This window comes from Cygnus olor, chromosome 2 (assembly GCF_009769625.2).
Source record: "Cygnus olor isolate bCygOlo1 chromosome 2, bCygOlo1.pri.v2, whole genome shotgun sequence".
In the NCBI taxonomy this organism is placed as follows: domain Eukaryota; kingdom Metazoa; phylum Chordata; class Aves; order Anseriformes; family Anatidae; genus Cygnus; species Cygnus olor.
This window is the reverse complement of record NC_049170.1, coordinates 63,898,986-63,919,140: the sequence shown is the minus strand read 5'-3', so window position 1 is coordinate 63,919,140 and position 20,155 is coordinate 63,898,986. Positions and strand designations below refer to the sequence as shown.

The window sequence follows — 20,155 nt, the reverse complement described above, 5'->3', positions numbered from 1 at the left end:
AAAAAATGTACAATTGAGGTCTTTGCTGTGCTTTTATCTCCCTTAGTGTTCATGTTTGCTTTGGTTTGTCTTCATGGAAGCAGAATCCTGCACCCTCATGAAACATCCTATGTCCTTCTTAATGAAACTTTCTGAAAAAGCACAGTTAAATATGTCTACTTAGTATTGCCTGAAATATTACAGAAGTACTCTCTTCATTTGAAGAAGCATTAATAAAGTTAAGTGGTACCAGTACTTTAAATCTAAATGCTTAAGCACTCATCTTTCCTGAATCTTAAATAAGAGCTTTGTGGGACTGATTGCTGTTGAACTTGAAGCTGAATGGTGGGTTTTGCCTACAGGGAAGTCAACACTGGTAGTGATGTGTTAATGCCTTTCATCCCTGGGTCCTTTTTTTGTTAACTTTGATAGCAAAAAACAATCTCTCCTTTAGGTGCTCTTTTGAGGAGTACTGTGGGGACTATCTTTGAAGGATATCATGAAGAAGGAAAAATGCTTAATCTTCAAAAAAGAGAGTTTCCCATCTCCCTCCCAGTCACTTCTTTAAAAATTCCTTTTAAAACTCAAACACCAAAACGTATCAGTATGCACTGATTTCCTTCACTATAGGTATTTTTTATTACTAATTTTCCAAGAGAAAACAGGAAAATTAGAATTACATTCCTGTATAAATGTATAAATACATTCCTGTATAAAACAAAATGGTATCAGCATTTTAATTATATTTGAAGTCTGCATCATGTATCGGGAAACAAAACACACAGTGCTCCCCCCTCTCCTCCATGTGACTTCAAAATTGCAACTAAGAAGGTTCCAGACAGTTAAGTGTACAGATACCCAGTCAATTTATGCATGCTCATCTCATATTTTTTAGTTCAAAATAGTACCGAGATAAGTAGAAACTGTTCAAAAAAATGTAATTTCTCTAGTTTGCTTTGCAGATGGTTGCCCCCCAAAACTAGTCAGTGTTACCATATTTAGTTTTGCAGTCTCATATCTGCCTGTGTTAACCCTCGTGCTGAATCCCACTAAAGCCTGAGGATTTATCAGAAGCACAGGTGACTACAACATTTCAGCAGAGTCAGATATGTCTCTCATAGGTTAGTTGCTGTCAGCAAAAGCCATGAAGGGCAAGAGGCCAAACAAAAACAAAATATTGGAAAGGCCAAAGGAAAGTATAAAGCAGTAAAGGGAATGAGAGGAGAGCTCTGATACCTGGACTCTCTCATCTTCAGATTGTGGTCCATCTCACGGAGGACCTGCTTTCTCGAGCGTCAATGACAGTGGTGAATGGCCGCCCCACTCTCACTATCAATATCTCCACTGCGAGAGAGCACTGGCTGGAAGGGATGCTGAGACATGAAATCGGTATGAGCATGACATCAGTTCTTCAGACAAAAGGGAGTACTTGCATGCATTCTTATTTATTTTGCAGTAATCAGCCAGGCACTGTATATACACAGAAGAAAGGAACACCCCTGTCTAAAGAACCCATGCTGTAGGTGTACTAAAGGGAAGGAGAAACTTATTTATCACTGCACCACACAGTAGGAGGAAGATTATCTATTTGGGGGTCCCTAGGATTCATGTATATTAGTATTTTAGGTCAGGTCAGGAGAGAGCTTTTGAAGTGAGTCTACCAACTAGCCCCACTCACTGCACTGAGGTTCACATCCCAAAGAAATCTTGGATTAGAAGAAGTTTATCCTTTCGGAGGATGCTAACCTGGCTGTGCTCCAGGGCATACCAGCCGTGCTGTTGCTGCGTGGGGACGTTTTTGTGACACCGACCTAGAGCTAGTCTGGATTTAAAAAATGGAAACAAAAATAGTGTGACTGCTCAACCTCAGCACCAGTCATTTCACTTTACAAATTCACTTCTGTTATGATGCATTGCTTGCAAATGTAGGTGTGCTTTCAGCATGAAGAATTTAACCAGAGACCCCTAAATCCGTGCAGGATTGCATTGATTTTGTATTGCACAAGGCTGGCCCAGCCCTGTAGAAAATTTCCACAAACTGTTCTACTTAAGTGCATCAAAACTAGGAAAATTTGGGTAGTGTCTGAATTTCAACTGAAGAATAAGCCCTGTGTTTGCCTTGAAGCAGCGTTACTCACAATGTAAGGGGACAGCAGCCTCTTCCAAGGCTGCAGCTGGGCTCTTTAATCAGCTTCAAGAGGCAATGTTTCTGCCCACTGAACCCTTCCCTCCTTTGATTCTCCTTCCTTCTGTTCACCACAAAACCTAGTCTGCTAGAGGCAACCAGCATGCAAGACAGTTTTGAAAATTTCTTTTCATGGATTTGGGAACTTAAGTCCTGCTGACATTTGTGTTCCTTAGGCATTTTGGGGGAGTTTCACTTTGCAGTCAGCAGGTGAATAATTGCACTGTGTATCTAGCTCTGACAAAACTCTCTCTTATAGACTAGGCTACAGTTTGCCAACTTTTTCCCAAGCCCATTTCAGAGTCCTGAAGAAATTGGCATCTCCTTCAATATTTTGCCGTTTTTTGAATCATTAGATATTACTGTTCTAAGTCCCATACCCCTTTCTTTGTAGGAACTCATTATTTTCGAGGGTTTAACAACAGCAGTCAGCCTTGGTGCAACTGGAATGGACGAAGGAAACATGGTTTGAAACCAATTAACCCTACAGAAGAAGGACTAGCGAGCATTCACAGCGTCCTCTTCCGCAAAGACCCTTTCCTTTGGAGGGCTGCCCTGCTCTACTACACAGTCTATCAGGCTAGTCAAATGTCCTTCAGCCAGCTTTTCCAGGACGTGGGGAAATTTGTCAAGGACCCCAATACCAGGTGGGATTACTGTGTACGAGCCAAGAGAGGGTGGACTGACACATCACAGCCAGGTGGGTTCCCTGTTTGTCTTCTTACCTATTTTTGTGTTTCAAGGAGCTTTCAGAATGTGCATAGAGCTCCTTCAACACAGTAAAACTTTTACAAAAGGGAGAAATGGGACTCTGCACTTCCTGAAATGAAGCAACAGGATTTCTGCTGTTGAAAACAAGACTGGAAATGCACATTTGCAAGACATTCAAACTGAATCAGTAAAGGATTTTTTGCTGAAAGTAAAACAGAAGAAGCTCGTACAGTTTGACTTCCTTTCCTGTTTATTACAAAAATTATTGATCCAGATATTCTCAGAGACTATCTTCTGTTTGATATCTTCCTCTGGCTGGTGGGTTTAGCCTTCTAGTTAGTTTTTGGGAAGGTTTTCAAACTCTGGGATAAAAATATAGTTTAAAAAAAATAAAATTGTTCTATTTACAGTAGTTTCTGAGAATATGCCTTGAACAAACCCTGACAGATTGCAATTTATATTGTTTCCTTTTAGGCTGTTTCAATAAAGATCAGGTGTACTTAGACGGCATCCTCCGAATCCTGAGATATAGGGAGTCCATTGATTTCCACCTTCTGACAGCCCTCGGAAAGGTGAGTGGACTCATCCTTACCTAAAGGATATGATTTTATCATTTGAGTAAGCCTGCTTGCAAAGAGTTATGAGTCATTGTGCTCTGTTTTACTTTGATAGAAATCTCTGTTTCATACAGCACCTGGAACACGCAGTGCAAGTTAAAAATATTTTGAGGTCCTAAGAATTCCTACCAGCTTTTCCTCATTCCTCGGTTATCAGATTAAGATTTTATGGTCATACTTCAGACTTTCCTTTCCTCCTTTTATAGGGTACTACCTGACCTGCAGTACAATGGACTGCCTTGAGCAAGCAGGACAGGTACTAGATAAGGTGGTGGTCCTAGTAAGAAGCTAAATTCAAAGATTGATGTTAAGGCATCCTGTTCCATCACAAAGGGAGAGGCAATACTGTGATTTTCATCTCAAATTCCTCTCACTGTTTTGTTTTTTTTTTTTCTCCAGAAATCTGTCTTTTCCACAATACATGTTATTTCTAAATTCACAGATCATATTTTCTGTCCTTTGTCATTGCTTGTTTGTTCTCAAAATGATAAACAAAACCATACTAACTGTATAAACTTTGTCAGAGTTCCTGAACCAATTCCTTGGATTGCTAAGTTTCCACAGTTCCTAAAACAGGGTTCATAGTCATACAAAACAGGATTCAAGTTAATATTATTACGCTTGCATTTAGAGCTGGTATACCATTTTTGCCTGCTTGGCATTCACTGGCTGAGAAAGGGGCATAGCATATTATAATAGAGGCTTTTGGTCCACATTTAAGAAGCATTGCCTGTAGTGCCAGAAACATCCCTATTGGTGAGCAGAACTACTTATGTCACTGAACCAAGTTAGAAACCTCTAAAAGAAATTGCGCTGTCAGATAAGTCTCTGCAGCTTTATTCTCTGAAACTTCCTTTTGCTTTAAGGCTGCTTAACTCCAAGCAGTTTCTACCTGCTAATTGGTACTGAACACATACCCTTCCTGCACTGCTTTATCCCTTGCTCTCTTCAGAGGGACTGCAGTATTGTTAACCCTCTTCAAAAAGGTATCGTCATTGCTGATATAATTGAAGATTCAATTGTAATCCACACAGAAGGCACTTATATTAGGGGTCTACAAGCAATTTAATTCTAGCAGTATGATGATTTACAAATGCTTGACTTTACAACTTCTAAGATCAAGAGAACTTAAAGGCTACTCTGATTGTTTTTACTGCACGCTTCTGCAATCAAACTGGAAATCCATCTGTAAGAACACTGCCTGCTCTCAGAATCACAGAGTGGTTGAAGTCAGCAGAGACCTCTCAAGATCATCTAGTCCAACCAGGGTCAGCTGTCTGGAAGGGCTTTGAATATCTCCAGTGATGGAGATTCCACAGTTTACCTTTGTCAGTGTTTTACCACCCTCACAGTAAAAAAAAAAAAAAAAAAAAAAAAAAAAGTGTTTTGTGTTCAGATGAAATTTTGTGCCTTTTAATCTGTGCCCTCTTGCCCTGTGAGCAGTGAGCACTGCTGAGAAGAGTCTGGTTCTCTCTTCATTCCTTCCCATCAGGTACTTATAAACATTGGTAAGATGCCCCTGAGCCTTTTCTTCCCCAGGCAGAACAGTCCCAGCTCTCTCAGCCTTTCCTCATATGGCAGATGTTCAGTTCTCTCAGTCATCTCACTCCAGTATCTCCATATACTCCAGGAAAATCAAGTTGTGTTTTCCAGGAATGCGGACAATTTACAAAGAGCCTAAGTAAGCCTGTTTTAGCCTCTTTTTTTGTTGTTGTGTTTTGTTTTGTTTTTTAGCCTAATACAATATTTTTAATTATATGTGGTTAGGAAGACAACCCATTGCCACAGTAGGATGAGACTATGTTTTTAATCTCTTCAGAACATCATCTTTTGTGGGTTTTAGCAATTACAGCAATCCCAATCAAACCATACCTTCAATCACAGATACCTGTTTCTTGGTTGCAGCAGTAGCAGAAACCCTTGAATATAAGTATGAGGTAAAAAGGGTCTTCCTTTTTTCTTTTGAGGGAAAGAGGTAGAATTTAAAAGTGGGACAGGAGAGAAGGTTCATATTTAATCTAATTTGGTTCTGCGCCTCTGAGAGGAGATGGTATGATCTTGTATAGCTCCCCTGTATCTACTTCTAAATACAGTAATGGAGGTATAATGCCCCTCTGTCTTCAAACAGCAGAATCTGAGTGACTTGAGTAAGCCTGGACATACGTACAGTTTTTTTTTTTTTTTTTTTTTTTTTTTTAAGTCAGGATGCATCTCGTCATTGCAACTAGAAAAGCCTACAAGTCTGCTCAGAGGCACGTTCATTCTCTTTGCAGACTTTGTTCCCGTTATCACCAGTGAGACATGCACCCCACATCTGACCGCCTCTATGGAGTGGGTTTAGCAATCTGGATTAGACCTATCTATCCTTCCAGAGAGCCCTTTGATGTCTCTTACACACTGGTGGAAGATTTGTGCTTGCTTTAACCTTTTCAAAATAGGAACCACCACCTGCTAAGAGGGCAGGCTTTTTCCAGGGAGCTCTGACAGAGCAGTGCTCAGTTCCGTAGAAAAAACATGGGTTAAAAAGGTTCAAAGGTGCAGGCTCCACTCTCAAGCCACCTGGCACAAACCTGCTGTGAGGAAATAGGATGTGCCAGTTAGTAAGCAGGGCCAGGCTTGTGTTTTTGCCAGCACATATGCTTCTGTCTGTAGGGTGCCTCAGCACACGCAGCTTGTAGACAAGCGACAACCACATGAATTTCATCACACTGGATGTTTGCCCAAGGAGACCAGTTCTGTGTTTGCAGGACAGCCTGTGTAGCTACTGCACAGCCAAAGCATTCGTACTTTTCTGGACTATCACTTGCAGCACCTTGAGCTATTGTGAGCTCAAAGATTTGAGGTCCTAGCTTGTAGAATCATAAGACTATGGCAAAAATATCTCAGCTTCCATTACAGAAAATAAGTAGTAGGCCTTGTAGCAGCTGGAAAAAACTTTTAAAATGTCACACCTATACCCAGAAGGCTTTGATGCCAAGAGGCAAAACTAATTTCTACCCTATTAAATAAGGGAAAAAAAAAATTGGGGGGATGCTTAAGGTTGCCCAAGCTGTGGTTAGTTTGTTACTAGAGATGCATTTTAATTTAGCTTTGCATAAGCACATTTGCTAGTGAAAACAAAAACAAGAGTTCAGGTCACCTGGCACCCTGCCTTTCCCAAAGCCTAGGCCTGCCTGCTTCCTGTTCCATGCCTGTCTGCACTCCCTTTCCTGTTCCTCAGTGGCAGGCCCAGCGTATTCTCCATTCTTATATCGATATTTCCACCTTTTTGAGAAGAGACCCCAGGACTCACGTGTTCCATCCTTTCCCTCTGTATTCCTGCAGCTGTTGTAGGTCAGTCTTGTTCAGGTTTATGTGCATCTGTTCACTGATATAATCAAAAGCAGAATCAGGAAGTATGTAGGCATTTGCTGAAATTACACTTTTTTCACATCTTCCATTGAGGCACTCATGCTCTAGGGTTGCTTTTAAAGGAATCTCACAAGCTTTTAAATCCCCCTGCTCTGAAATCTTTTCTCATCTACAAAAGGTAATTTAGAGCCACAGCAAATAAGTAGCAGGACTACAGTGCAGAATTAACCCATGTCCTTCTTTGCAGATTTCATATGAGGATGTGGACCGCCTGAAAGGATTGGCTGTGATTGAGAACATGAGGGTACCACACTTTCTGCAAGATCATGCCCGCTATATGGAACACTTGGAAAAGATTATGGAAGTCAATGAGCTGACTGATGAGGAGCTCCAGGATCTCATAAATTAACAGTATTATTCAACCATTCACTCTGTAAAACTGAGGATGTAGAAGAGGACTTCTCAGAGTTTACAAGAATGGACTTACAAGGGGTGGGGCAGGAGGGAAGGGTGCCTAGAATACATGGAATTCAGAAAATGTCCATTTATGTTCCTTTTGCATTGTGGTTATATACTGTTGTGTTTTGTTTGGTGTTTTTTTTTTTTTTTCATTTTCTAAGTTTGTGTATTTTTTTTTTAAGTTTGGCTTCGGAATTCCTTTGTAGTGATCTGTCCAGTTATCTACTCTATTTTGTAGGCTAGACATAGTGCTTGACGCTTTCTTTTGTAACATACTACCTTTTCCCATCCAGATTTAGAGGTGGAAGAAAAGAGAAAGGGGAGATTCCCCTTTTGTCTATTCATATATGCTCTGTCTTTAGTCAGCTTTCACAGCTCATGATGATTGCACTGTTGTATATTATGCTACATCACTGCACAACTCTTTCCTATTTGGTCATCACTGCAACAACAGCAACAAAAAGTAAAGAAGTAATCACAGTGCACAGAAGCAGGTCTTTGTGCAATAGGATTAAAGCTCTGATCAAAAGCTATAAAAAGTTTGATTTTTTCACTAGGAGATTTAGCATTAAAAGAAAAAAAGTATCACTGCTTTGATGACTGTAAACAGGTAGCAAAGTTATCATCTTTATCCCACCGGTTTGTAACACTGTTCTACGTCTTTATCTGTACAGTATGTGTTTCAATAAGTTGAATTCTGGAAAGGGTCATCCTGCTTTGAGGATAAGTATAGCATGGCTAGTGAGTTCAGTATGGTAGCATTTTGGGAGGAGGCTTGGGCAGAACTGGGATTTTGTGACCTTTGTTATAAATAAATTCGGGAATACAGGAACATAAGTCAGCACAGCAGACAACACCCACTTCTTCTGCAGGTCACCTGAGCCTACAGAGGATCAAGTCACTTTTTGAGCAGCATCAGGCCTCCAAGCTGCAGAAAGCTTGAGCTTGCAGAGCTCAGCGCAGAAATGAGACATGGATGGGGAGAAAAAAACAACTCACAAGTGCCCTGTTCCTGTGTTCCAATAGAAGTGCTACACCACTTCAAGCAAACTTACCTCTGTTTTAATTGCTGGTGTACATCCAGACACATGTACAGAAAGTATGTTACTGTAAAGCATGGATAGTCAAATGATAAATAGCTTATGTGACGCAGGAAGACTTACTACATAGACTACATTTTCTGAATCCAGAGTATTATGGCATTGTCAAGGCAAATTGAGTTTTGCATCTGTAAGTACTTTGACAAAGAGTTTAATTTTAGTAGATAGTATTTTACCAGGGTAAATCTGAACTCTTAGGAAGCTGCTATGGTACAAGAGGCTGGGCAAGAACAGGGGAGGGCCTTGGAGGAGCCTCTGTTGTTTCTTCCCCTACTTCATTGTCCCACAGATAACAGGCCCAGCATTGGAGGAGGCAGGTAGATGGAACCACTGTTTCCTCCATGCCACGTTGCATGGGTTTGAGCCCTGGCATCCCTATCTTCCCCATTTATCCTTCAATAAAAAGGATGGAATAACCCTCCCACCTTCCCCAGCCTTATTTTACACCCAGGACATTAACAGCCATGACAGCAAAATCCTGAGAACATGTTTCATGATAGGAAAATAGTGAAATCCAGGAGGAAAAGTTCTCAGTTGGCTAAGAGGTCTGAAGGTTTTTGAGTAATGCCATGAAACCAGATGCCTTTTAGCTAGTATTGCGGTGTGCTTGCAGCAGCTGGCTGACTGCTTCAAAAAATAAGATGCACTCAACAAACATAAATTTACTAAATTTGGTTATTTTCAAGGCAAGGACCAAGAACTCCTCACAGCAGCCTTAATTTTGTATTGTCAGTGTTGTTCACGATCTGAAATCCTTTCAGCCTCTGTATGCTGAAATAAAATCCCTTTTTCTCCCCCTCAGACCGTCTAGTTTAGTCACTTGTAGCTTTGCCTGCACAGCCTTGTTTTAGAACTGAACCGAGCAGACAGCCTGATGGGGTCATCTTGCAGTCCTGCACCCATGCTATCTGGATTCAGATTTGGACTCTTTGCTGGAAGTAGAAAGAAAGCCAGACGTGGCTGAGGTCAAGTCAAAGTTCACAGTCAAAAGCCATCTTCGGAGTAAATCACATAGAGATCATTTGAGCTCATTGCGCTCACTTTGCAGATACAGGGGTACATAAGAGGGCCAGGCCTTCACGAAAAAGACAGTTTTGAATTGGTATTTTCTTACTATAGAGAATTTCTTGCCTTTGTTTACTTCTACACCAAGTGCTTTGTCCCTTACCCCAGTATTTGTGTGTTATGAACTATGGATATTTACTGTCCCAGGTCCCTGGAACCAGGAGGCCGTGCTAGCCACCCTGCTTTGCCGCAGGATACCATGCCCACCGCCCTTCCTCCAGCAGCCACTTCGCTCTTCCACTGCCCTGTAGCCCTAAATGCTACTGCAGGCCTTTTTGCTTTACTTCAAAACCGGTCTCCTTTTCCCCAAAGTCATTGAACTACTTCTATTCTCCCTTATTCTAGAAATAGATTTGCCTAGTGCAAGGTTTGTCTGGAAGTGGTCACTATAAAGATATTACTGTAGCTGTAGACGAAAAACCTGCCAGCTTCTGTTTTCAGTGTCAGATTTGTCCTTGCTCCTTTGTAAGTATTTCAAATTTTGAAGTGTAGCTTTTGTAAGTTTTCCTGAATTTCCCGCCCTACATACTGTGAATAGCCTGGTTACTAAATTATGGTACTGAAGTTAAAGTTTTTGGACAGCAGTGCATGTGAGCTTATGTCACTACCAAGTTTCGTGATGTCAGTGATGTGACAGTGCCTTTTGTAGCTGTCTGGTCCAGTTGCTTTGCTGTATGGATGTCTCACTACTTCTGTGTTGTTCCTATACAGAAAGGTGGCCAACATTGGGAAAGCCACCGTGCTTCACCAGACCCGTTTTGAGGGATTTTTATACAAGTTTTACAAATAAAACTAACTGAAAGAATGACAGAGATTAGAGTACTGAAGTGTTCTGTAGTGTTGCTCTCTTCGGGCAGCATTGGCTTTACAGCTAGCTGGACATCCCAAGCTGCACATGAAGGCTTTCTGGCACAATTCTGAGAAACATCACTTGGGGTTGGAGTCACAAAGGGGCTGCCACGGGGCCTCGTTGAAGGCGTACATCAGGTATGGCTCCCTCTGCTCTGTCAGAAATTACACACCTTCCCTTTTTCTAGGGCACAGTCTGAGGCCTCATTGGAGCCACATGGCAGCAATGCATTTCTTAGCACCATGGGGGAAACAGCAACTGTGAATGTTCTGCTTCAACATTTTAATGCCCTCCCTGCTTCTCCCTGCTGCTTTGTTTCTGGGCTCCTTGCGCCCTCTCACACTTGTTTATCTCCAGGGAGTCCTGTCGTCTCCTTGTGGTTCAGCTCCCTCACGTATAAATAAGGATGATATTTAAGGATACCCCACAACCCTTAATGAGTATTTAGTAATGGTGTCAGTAATTTAGTGCCAGTAACATGAAGCATGAGGCTGGAGCCCATGCTCCTGAACCTCCCAGGTTCAGGAGGCAGCACCAGGTTCCCTCTGGTGAAGGCACTCACACAGGCCACACCACAGCTGCACGTGGTCCCTAGGCCAGGCACGGCTTTCTGTCTGCCCACCTCACCTGGGAACCCTGCTTCTGGTAGCACAACAGGGGCCAGAGAGGCTATGAGAAGACTTGGTGGTGGGAGAAGCAGGACTGGAGGTGCAGGTATATCCCCAGGCCACGCTGCTCCTCACATGTGGCAGCGCAGGAGCAGGGTGGAAGGAGGCCCTGTGGAGGGGACGCGTCTCGGATGCCTTGTGCAATGCTGCGGGGCTTTGGAGGAGAACCAAAGGGCATGCATGAGTACCAGCCTCCCTTGTACAGCTATTTGAGTAGCAGAGGTCCTAGCCCAGCAGTCCTGAGAGTTGTGCTTGAAGGTTCTCATAGATAGACCCTACTTCTATCTCATGCCATAACCCAAACAAGACAGACCAGGCTTTCCCCTCCACCTTACTTGGTTATTTCCTCCCCAAGGATTTCGTCTTGATCTCTAGTACTCATTCTTCAGGCTGCCTTAATTTAATATCCCAGTCCTTCACCTTCCTTTTTATCTCACAAATACATTCGCTAACACATCATCCATCCCCGAGCCTAGAAAACAAGACAAGTAACTTCCACCCACCAGAGAAATCCATACTTGTTCTATGACTCAACCTCTTCTGCTTCCTACCGAATGTTTGAAAACTGAGGCCCCTTTTATTTTGTCTCTAGAAGCTTTGCAGCTTCCAGAAAAGCAGCTTTTCCAGGTTCTGGCAAGATATGTCACCAGCTGCACAGCACCATGAGGAGAAGCACCCAGCTGTGGTTCACCTCTCCACCTGCTCTCCATCCTTCCTCCTTTCCCAGCCCCTCTCACAGCCCCACACTCCAAGCCTCCCAGCATCCTTGCTCAGACATCTCTCCACCCTTCTTAGGGCCCTCTGCATTGTAGCTGTGTCCTAGACAAACGGCAATTCGGTGAACCCTCACCAGCTCCCTGATCCCCACGCATTTGGGATTTCTCACACATTCCCTCCTGCCCCCAACCCTTTTAGGCTTCTTCCTGAGTCCCTGACTGTCCCAGGGGAAATCCCTTTGAGGAAGCCAGTAACAAGCTGGGGAAACGTCCTGCACAAAAGCTGTTCATTCGAAGTTATTCATTATTCAGGAAAATGAGTAACATTCCTACAGTGAAAAGAATCAGGTTAAAGTTCCCACAGACAAGACGCCCAAGAAGTGTTCAAGCAGTAAGAGAAAAGGGATGCAAAATAACTATCCAGCTACATAGCAGAACCTGTTGTCTGCTAGTGTGCAAAGAGATGATGGAGGTCTGGAGCTGTGATCTGGAGAAGGAAAAAATTTCCTTGAAGGCCACTGCCTAAAAACTGGTGGGAACATGCTTCAAGAGCTTGGAGCTGGTGCACCTTGTGTTGTCTCCTCACACAAAGCTTGTGCAATATCGCAGTTCTGGTCTGTGCACATTCCATCCTATTTTCCTATTAAACAAGGCCTGTGCTTTCACACAGCTGATAAGGAGACACCTTGGGACACCCCTCAAGCTGGGAACATCTCAGCATGCAGGGTTACAAGATGGCCAGAAGGATGGGCCAAAGAATGACCCAGCAACATATTTCCTAAAAGTACCTTTAACTCGTGGGCACTCTGGAGTAAATCCTTTTAGTTATTCTGATGTCACATGGAAGCTGTTTTGCTTCCAGATCGGGAGATAAAAAGGACTTAAAGCTTAAAACCCTAAAACCAAACAAACCTCATCTTATATTATAACCAGGCAAGTCCACCTGAATGTGCATGCGTCTTTATATTATATACTATCCTACAAAGCTTGGCCTCCCATGAGAGGCACCTGATCATGGAGCTGAGCCTCCTGACACCACCCACAACCAAAGCAGTAACTGGCAGCAGCCAACACCTTGCTGGGAGCTACGAGAGGTCTGTAACAACAGCTCGTGAGGGTACGCCTGCCATTCCCCGATGCAACAAAGATTCTCACTAACTGCGAATTTATAAGCTGTTAAGACTTATTGCCTCTTAAAGCATCTTAAAGGAGGGGGAATGATGAGCCAAGAACACGCGAATGAGCCCAGACTTCTCCAGTTTCTTCACTTCTTCCAAACTGTATCAATACTAAGAGGTAGAGCAAGAAGTTTTAGCTGCGTAGAAACTCTATATAAAAGTTTGAAAGCTCAGAAAGCCAAAAGCCTGCATGGCTGGTGGCTGAAACATTTTCTGTCCTTTAAAGGATGCCTATCACTAGTTTCTGTGAGGGCTTAGCGCCAAGACCCACGCTGTTAACCTTGTTTGATCAAGCTCACACCTTTGGTGAACCTGCATATATTCAGCCCACTGCTGTCACCACCAGGTTCTTGGAAATTAATTTCCAGGACAGTTACTTATTTGTGTTTGCTCCGTAGAGCTCCCCAAAATATCCCTCACGTATCACAGCTCTTTTTTTTTTTCAACAATTTACATCCCTGTTTAGTTTAACGCTGCAAAGCCATGTGACCAAACTGACACTTGCTGAATAAATATGCTTAATTGTGTAATCCCACAGAACAAAGCAGAGGCTTTGCCCTGAAGTAAGCAGGTCAGGGCAAACAAGAAAGGAGAATAATTTGGCTGTGAGTATTTTAGAAGCCAGGGGAGATCTGGGGCTGGCACATGGTCAGGAGGAGAGAGGAGTTGTAAGAAGCAGCCAGATTTCACTTCCAGCAGGCAGGGGAGGGCTCCAACACCCTTCATCATGCACAAGTGAGCTGGACTGCCCTGCAGAAGTGACTATGCTTATAAAAAATAAAGCTGTACCTAAACAGTCTATAGACATGTGGTTCAACCTCAAACATAACCCCAGGGAGAGGAGCCCAAAGCACGTAGGTGCAGGTTGTATTTCAGGCCATAGCTACAACAGGTCTTTTGCAAGACTCCCTGTTTCTCTCTGTGCCATCTCCATTGTTGCTGCTTCCCTCAGCACTGCAAGGGGAATAAAGCTACAGAAATCAGGGCTAGCATTGCCTCTGCTATTAAGAGTGTTAACATAAAATTGCTATTCAAGGTTGCTCCCATAGTCACAGTTGCCGGCAGAGGCAGGAGGACATCAGCCACCGCTTCATTTTTTGAGCCACCACGATACAACAAATGGTTTTGGGGACCTCCAAAACCCAAGAGGGAAAGAGTCTCATAATAACTTTATCATCCTGCAAGAATATTGCATACAAAAAGCAAAGCAAGCTCTTTAAAAAAAAGTGAAGCTATCAAAACAGTCAGGCACTGCTGACTCCCACCATGAACTAACCAGGTGGGTACCTTGCATTGACCCTCCACATGAGGCAGAGCTCCACCAGCAGGTACCAGACTCCTCCGTCCTACTCCCCATGCCCTGTAGGATCCGTTTTGCTCTAGGGCACGTCTATTCACCACACAACCTCCTTCCTAGAACTCCCCTCTCCCTCCCAGCCAGCTGGACTAAGTGACCTGCAGTCTGCAGCCCAGCCTCATGGCTCAGCTTGTTTCCTCTACCACAGCCTGCACTAATAAGCAGCTCATCAGCACACTGCAAAAGCAAGGGCCCCTCCAGTGACAGCAAGCACTGGGGACTGGCCAAAGAGCATCTGCCTTTCTTCATACCTGCAGCAGATTAAAGGGGATCCAGGCCTTTCAGGTTTTATTTCAATAGCTGTGAAGCCACTGCAGCCTTCAAGTGTGATAACAGCAGGAAAACATGAGCATGGGTCTCACAGGTAGCAACAAACACAGGATGAAGTTTTCCTCAAGCCAAATTACACCCAGGTGGGTGCAGAGGTCACCTGCGCTCCCAGTGGGCAGCAGATATGTTACTGACCACAGCCCACAGGTAATAGCTTCAAGATGCATGAGAGGAAGCATGATCTTGGGAATTTTACTGCCATGCAACTCCTGTGGTATTCATTTGACCAAGCTAACTCCATTGCATCCTAACCTATAGTTTGCAGTGTTCCAGGAGAGTTACTTGGATCAAAGTAAAGGGAGACAGCAAAATTGTGTCTGCTGGAAGAGGACAAAGCAGCAGCAAGGAACCAGAACCAAAGCTGGAACCCAGCTCTCTCGCTGCCTTGTTTAATGATCTGGGACAAATGCTTGCATCTCCCATTTTCAACAGGGATTGCTGAGAAAGTGAAGATACATTTTTGTCTGATGCTCTGAAATCTTAGTCATCCACTGAATCACTTGAAATGTCAATGAAACCTCCCTCTGCTGCGGCGTGAGTGTGTGCACAGTGCCTTAAGAACAAGGATGTGTTCGTGGAAACATGAACTACAATTTCATCTTCTGCATGACATGCAATTGCGCCCTGGCAAGCATTCAGGAGGCAGACAATATGCCTCTTTCCTAACAGCACATTTATTGCTTTGCCTGAAACCAAATGGTAGATTACTACAGGACCCCAAACCACTGTTTCCTGCAGTAACCTGTTTGCTGTTCAGCGCCAATTTACCCGAGCTGGCTTCTCTGACCTGTTCGATTATCTCCTCTCTAACCTTAAACAATCCAGCAGGATTTTCATTGTGATCTGAGACTGAAGCAAGAGAGAAAAAAAGTCTCTTCCCCAGGCAAGCTCAGAAGAATCCAGCTGCCAGCTCCCTCATGGCAAAGAGCTTCCTTCTCCTTGCTTGCACTCAAATGGGGTTCTCACAGCATGCAGGGTTATTAGCCCATAGTTAAAATCAGTTGCAGAGCAGAGTCGTACCTAGGCTATCCCACCCTGCTTCAGTTTTAGTTTTGCATATACAGTAAGAAACACCACCTGAAATATTCAACCACATGTGTTTGCATGTGAGTTGTTGCTACTTGAAATTAGACAGTCTTTCGGAAAGTTAAACTCACAAAGATGCTATGAGAATATTATATTGTTTTGCTGTAACACCCTCAGTTAGAACATCTCCTTGGTTTGGCACTGCTGTCAGGAGTATTTTTCCCTTTATAGCACAATAAGTCATGTCAGAGAGCTTTCCTTTTCACTCAGCATTACAATGTGCTGCGTGGTCATATTGGACCCTGGAGCAGAACGCGCTGGGTTAGTGGGCAGCTCTGTGCCTTTCACATGCAATGTATTGCTTTTGTAGGTGCTGAATTGCTCTTTCCAGTCCTTATAAGTTTCCCCTCTAGGTCACTTTCTATTAATTGCTACTTCAGAAGTTTTTTGTACTTGGTAAATTCAATGCTCCTTCCCAGGCACTACCGTGGCAGCTTGTTGACCAAAGTCCTTCTCCCCACTCAGGACACGCACAGAAACAAACCTCCATAGGAGAACCCTACGTTGGAAGCAGACATCATCCCTGCTCTGCGTACGATGATCATATGCCATATTCAGACTCCTTGCAACGGTGCCTGAAACAGGCTTATGAGCTCAGGAAAGGGATGCAGAACTGCCCATTCTTCCAGAAGCAGAAATTGAAAACAAGGCTCCATCCATGAAGAACTGACGGGCAGAGGTGGGTGCAGCATGCCTACCTCTTTGATCCTCCCTTCTTGCTCTAGAAGCTTGCTCCGATTGCCATGCCAGTGGCCAGAGGACCAGGGCTGTTCCTGTGAGATCTCCAAGAGGAAGCAAAGCAAAGGGCATTGCCTTGAGTGCCGACGGGTGGAGAAGTGAACCAGGTTCTACAAAGGGATGAGTCAGTGTTTTCCCAGCTCCTGAAAGCTAACATGCAGGAAAAAATATCACCGAATGCTGAACATCAAACTGAAAGCCAAAGCCGAGCTCTGTGAAGCCCTTCTAGGACAAAATGCACCCTGCCCAGAAGCAGGGAGAAGAAGGGAAGGATGAGAGGTGTCCACACCCACACTGGGCTGAGGAGGAATGGGGCTTCTCTGGGCAGGAGGGACTACTCAGGTCCTTTTGCTCACGTAGGGACCTGGCCCCCTTCCCTTCCCTGCTTCCCTGTTTCAGCAATTTTTGCGAGTGCTGAGCTGCACTTAGGAATTGCCAAGAATTTAGTGTCTTTCTTTTTGTGGCCTCTGCTACTCCCCTCAACTTACAAGGAAGCAAAGAAAAGTAACCATCACACACACCATGGCAGCAAAGCCCTGCTTCACTGCATTTTAGCAAAGATCCCATACAGTATTAAAAGTACACTTTATTTTCTGTACAGTTCTCATCCAAATCTCCAGGCAATGTCCATTGTGTGCCCATAAAAAGTTACAGATTGCTCTATTGCCATGAGACAGTAACTGTCCCAAAAACTGTCTGTGAGGAACACAGAGTGACGGCCATCAAAATCAAGTGCTGATGCTTTCTGGATGTGGGGAGGATGTTGGGAAGGAGGGAGAGGGGGAGCAGTTTTGCTCTGCAGCTGAGTCTCAAGCAAACAGAGCTATGGACTGCTCCTCGGGGACCAGGAGACACCCCCCCAGTTCATATCATCGTTCGTGCTTAGTGTTCAAGTCGTTGCGCTCAAGGGTCACCCCATTTCCATTCCGCGTCACCTCCTTCCTGTTCCAGTCCTTTTCCATGTAAAACTCGGCTAACACGGGGCAGTGGTCCGAAGCCACCCCGCCCCAGGACCAGTTATCAGGGATCCATGGGTTTGTGAGACCTTCTCGCACAACAGCCCAGTGGCCTGCGTGAAAAAGAATTGCAGAGAAAAAAGATTAATGTGGAAGGGATGTCAGGATTTAAACATTTCCACAAGCTTGCAAAAGAACTAGTCAGTATGCCCAATAATTGAAGGCAGTCTCACCAGCAGCAGTAGGAAGTCACTACACACCAAGTGATAGCCCTCACATTCAACACGCACCGCTGACCGCACACAGGTTATAACACCTAACCAGAAACTCTACCTGTGAAAACCTTTTTCAAGCTGCGGCTGATCCAGATGTTGTCCAGTGACTTGGATCCTTGAGGGTTCTTTGTGCTGATATTAGTGAAGGTACTTGAAGGGACCAAGTGATGGAACTTCTCTTTCCTCAGTATGTCGTGGTCACTGCTGTCGGGAGCCTGGTTAAAATCTCCCAGGATGATCACGTCTTTTTCTCCTGGAAAACAAGAAAAAAATAAATGAATGGAAGTAATGGATATCCGCTCCTTAAATTCAAAAAGGGGAGATAATGGAAGGAGGAACTATACAAATACTTTGTAGCAAAGCTGACTTTACTCTGAACTACTGAAAGTAATGCTGTTTAAAGCCTTTTTCACTGGCTGTTTACTCATGGCCCTTCTGTTCAGGACAATAAAAACCATCCAGTATGTGTTTCTTGTTTGTTTCTAAATATTATCTTGATTATACTGGCATCCTTTGCCTGCTGCTCACAATGACAAATTCAAAGACTAGCATTTCTGGTCTTAGAGGCTTTCATAAATCTGTGACTTTGTAAGCTTATTTTTTTCTTCTTCTGCAAGATATATATATTGGCTCCAACCTGCCCTGACATTTTCTTTCTATAGCTTTCCTGTAAGAGTCAAGGATATTTTTGTGATAATTCCTGGAACACACAGTCTTTTGCTAGTATAATATCAGAGCCCCGAAAGTGCAGTGCTCCTCCTACACCTGTGCAATGAAGAAATGTCAAAGAAGCCTGAGTAGCAGCCTGCAGTCCTGATAGCAGAAGATTAGTTCACAAACCACACAGACACTCACTGGCTATAGAAGCTTTCATTCTCCCAGATGGCTGAAGAGATACTATTTAACTTGTGATGTCTTCAAATTTGGCTAGGGCTGAATTTCCGAAAAAAACATGGAAATGACTTGAAATGCTCATCCAAAAATCCTATCTTTCTGTGGAAATATGATTACCTCACTTATATTTTATTTCCAATCCTAATTGAATGAGAAAGGAAACACTGGACCTTAATTTTATATCCACAGCATGTGCTCTTCAGAGCTCCACAGCTGTAGACAGAAATATCCCAGCTGTGCACCAGGTAACAAGTGAATGGACATGCCCCAGTGCTCGTCTCAAACCCCTGCCAGAAAGGTGTGATGAACTCCAGGACTGTGATAGCTGAGAGAAGACGCTGCTGCAATGCAGAGCTTGGTACTGGGGAAGGAGAAAGCTGCAACAAGGATGCACAAATGCACCAAAAATTATAACAGAGCTGACTTCACAGAAGAAAACTATAGTTTTCTGTAAGCCCCTTTGCTTCTTTGCTTTCTGGGGCTGAAGTGTGGAGGGAGAGGGGTGGACCAAGTGATTGCTCTACCATATGCATCTCTCATGGATAAAGCTATTTGTTGTCTGCTGTTGCTGTAGAAGTAGCTAGCCAGGAGAGGGAGCACAAGTTAAACAACAAAATCTATTTCACTCTGCTTCCAGTGCTTCAAGCAGGGATTGGGAGAGGGCAGGAGTGCAGAGAGATTGATGGCTTATGACAAAAACAAACAAACAAAAAAAAAACTTTAAAACACGATGCTTGCTAGGATGCAGAGGGGTGATGAAAAAATAATGAAACTACTTGTGGTTTTTCTGCCCTTTGCAAGCCACAAATCATACTGAACATGACATGATATTTAAATATTATTATACAAAGTGTTGGTGGCAGTGACTTACCCACCTCTAGAAGAAATAAAAAACAAACCTAAACCCAAGTTATTTTAAGCTCCATCAAAACCCAAATGAAAATTGGTGCTTGTCTAATGGGGAAGGACCAAATCCCCTGGAGGGAATTGGTTTTCTCTCATGACCTGAATAAAGTGCTTGAATGGTGCCTCCGAAATGTCACCGTACACCTTTACAGCTCACATCTTGGCCAGATGGGCTTCCCTTCCTGCACAATGCTGAGCAGTATGCTTGCTGGGAGCTGGCAGTTTTGCATGCATCTCACTGCAAAAAACCCAAGATCTCTCACTTGCCAGACCCAGGATGATGAACCTGATGACATTACGCCCGGGTGCCATGAGGCTGCAAGGAAATTGCATCACAGGGCAACCATAACTGGGTGCTCAGATGTGACCATGCCACTGCAGTCCTTCCGGACTAATGCTTGCTTAATGGCCAAGGCAGCAGTTGGCTTCTGCCATGTTCTCAGCCTGGTGATATAAAGTGGTAAGGCCACTCTAGAAAGCTCCAGGGCATACCCTTAATGCAGATTACAAATGGCAGGCAGCCAGGAATCCTAGCAACAACACCTCAATCCTGCACGAAATACATTTCTTTTAGCAAATCCTCCAGCCTTACATGAAAAATATATTAAAAAATCATAATCACAAGTGGAAATTTTAACTGACTGCTCAGTTCTGAACAATTTAAAAATAGCAGAGGATAAAACAACCAACACCTAGACATGTCTGTGGAAGCAGGTACAAAGTCAGTCTGGAGT

General features: G+C 43.7%; 2 protein-coding genes across 7 annotated transcripts in view; one reads left to right on the top strand and one right to left on the bottom strand.

The window, feature by feature from the left end:
- Positions 1-10,338, top strand: part of KIAA0895 (KIAA0895 ortholog) — a 30,697-nt gene extending 20,359 nt beyond the window's left edge. For 3 of the 5 annotated variants that reach the window (XM_040545669.1, XM_040545670.1, XM_040545671.1), the window contains 4 exons: positions 1,236-1,368; positions 2,559-2,864; positions 3,350-3,447; positions 7,091-10,338. In XM_040545669.1, the coding sequence (XP_040401603.1) occupies positions 1,236-1,368; positions 2,559-2,864; positions 3,350-3,447; positions 7,091-7,252 (699 nt within the window). In that variant the 3' untranslated portion in view covers positions 7,253-10,338. The remainder of the gene's footprint in view (positions 1-1,235; positions 1,369-2,558; positions 2,865-3,349; positions 3,448-7,090) is intronic. The other 2 variants (XM_040545668.1, XM_040545666.1) reach the window with 2 other exon arrangements.
- A 6,620-nt stretch (positions 10,339-16,958) lies between these two features.
- The window catches only part of EEPD1 (endonuclease/exonuclease/phosphatase family domain containing 1), a 107,332-nt gene continuing 104,135 nt past the window's right edge, over positions 16,959-20,155 (bottom strand). For both annotated transcript variants that reach the window (XM_040545664.1, XM_040545665.1), the window contains 2 exons: positions 17,680-17,874; positions 16,959-17,459 (listed from right to left, as the gene is read on the bottom strand). In XM_040545664.1, the coding sequence (XP_040401598.1) occupies positions 17,260-17,459; positions 17,680-17,874 (395 nt within the window). In that variant the 3' untranslated portion in view covers positions 16,959-17,259. The remainder of the gene's footprint in view (positions 17,460-17,679; positions 17,875-20,155) is intronic.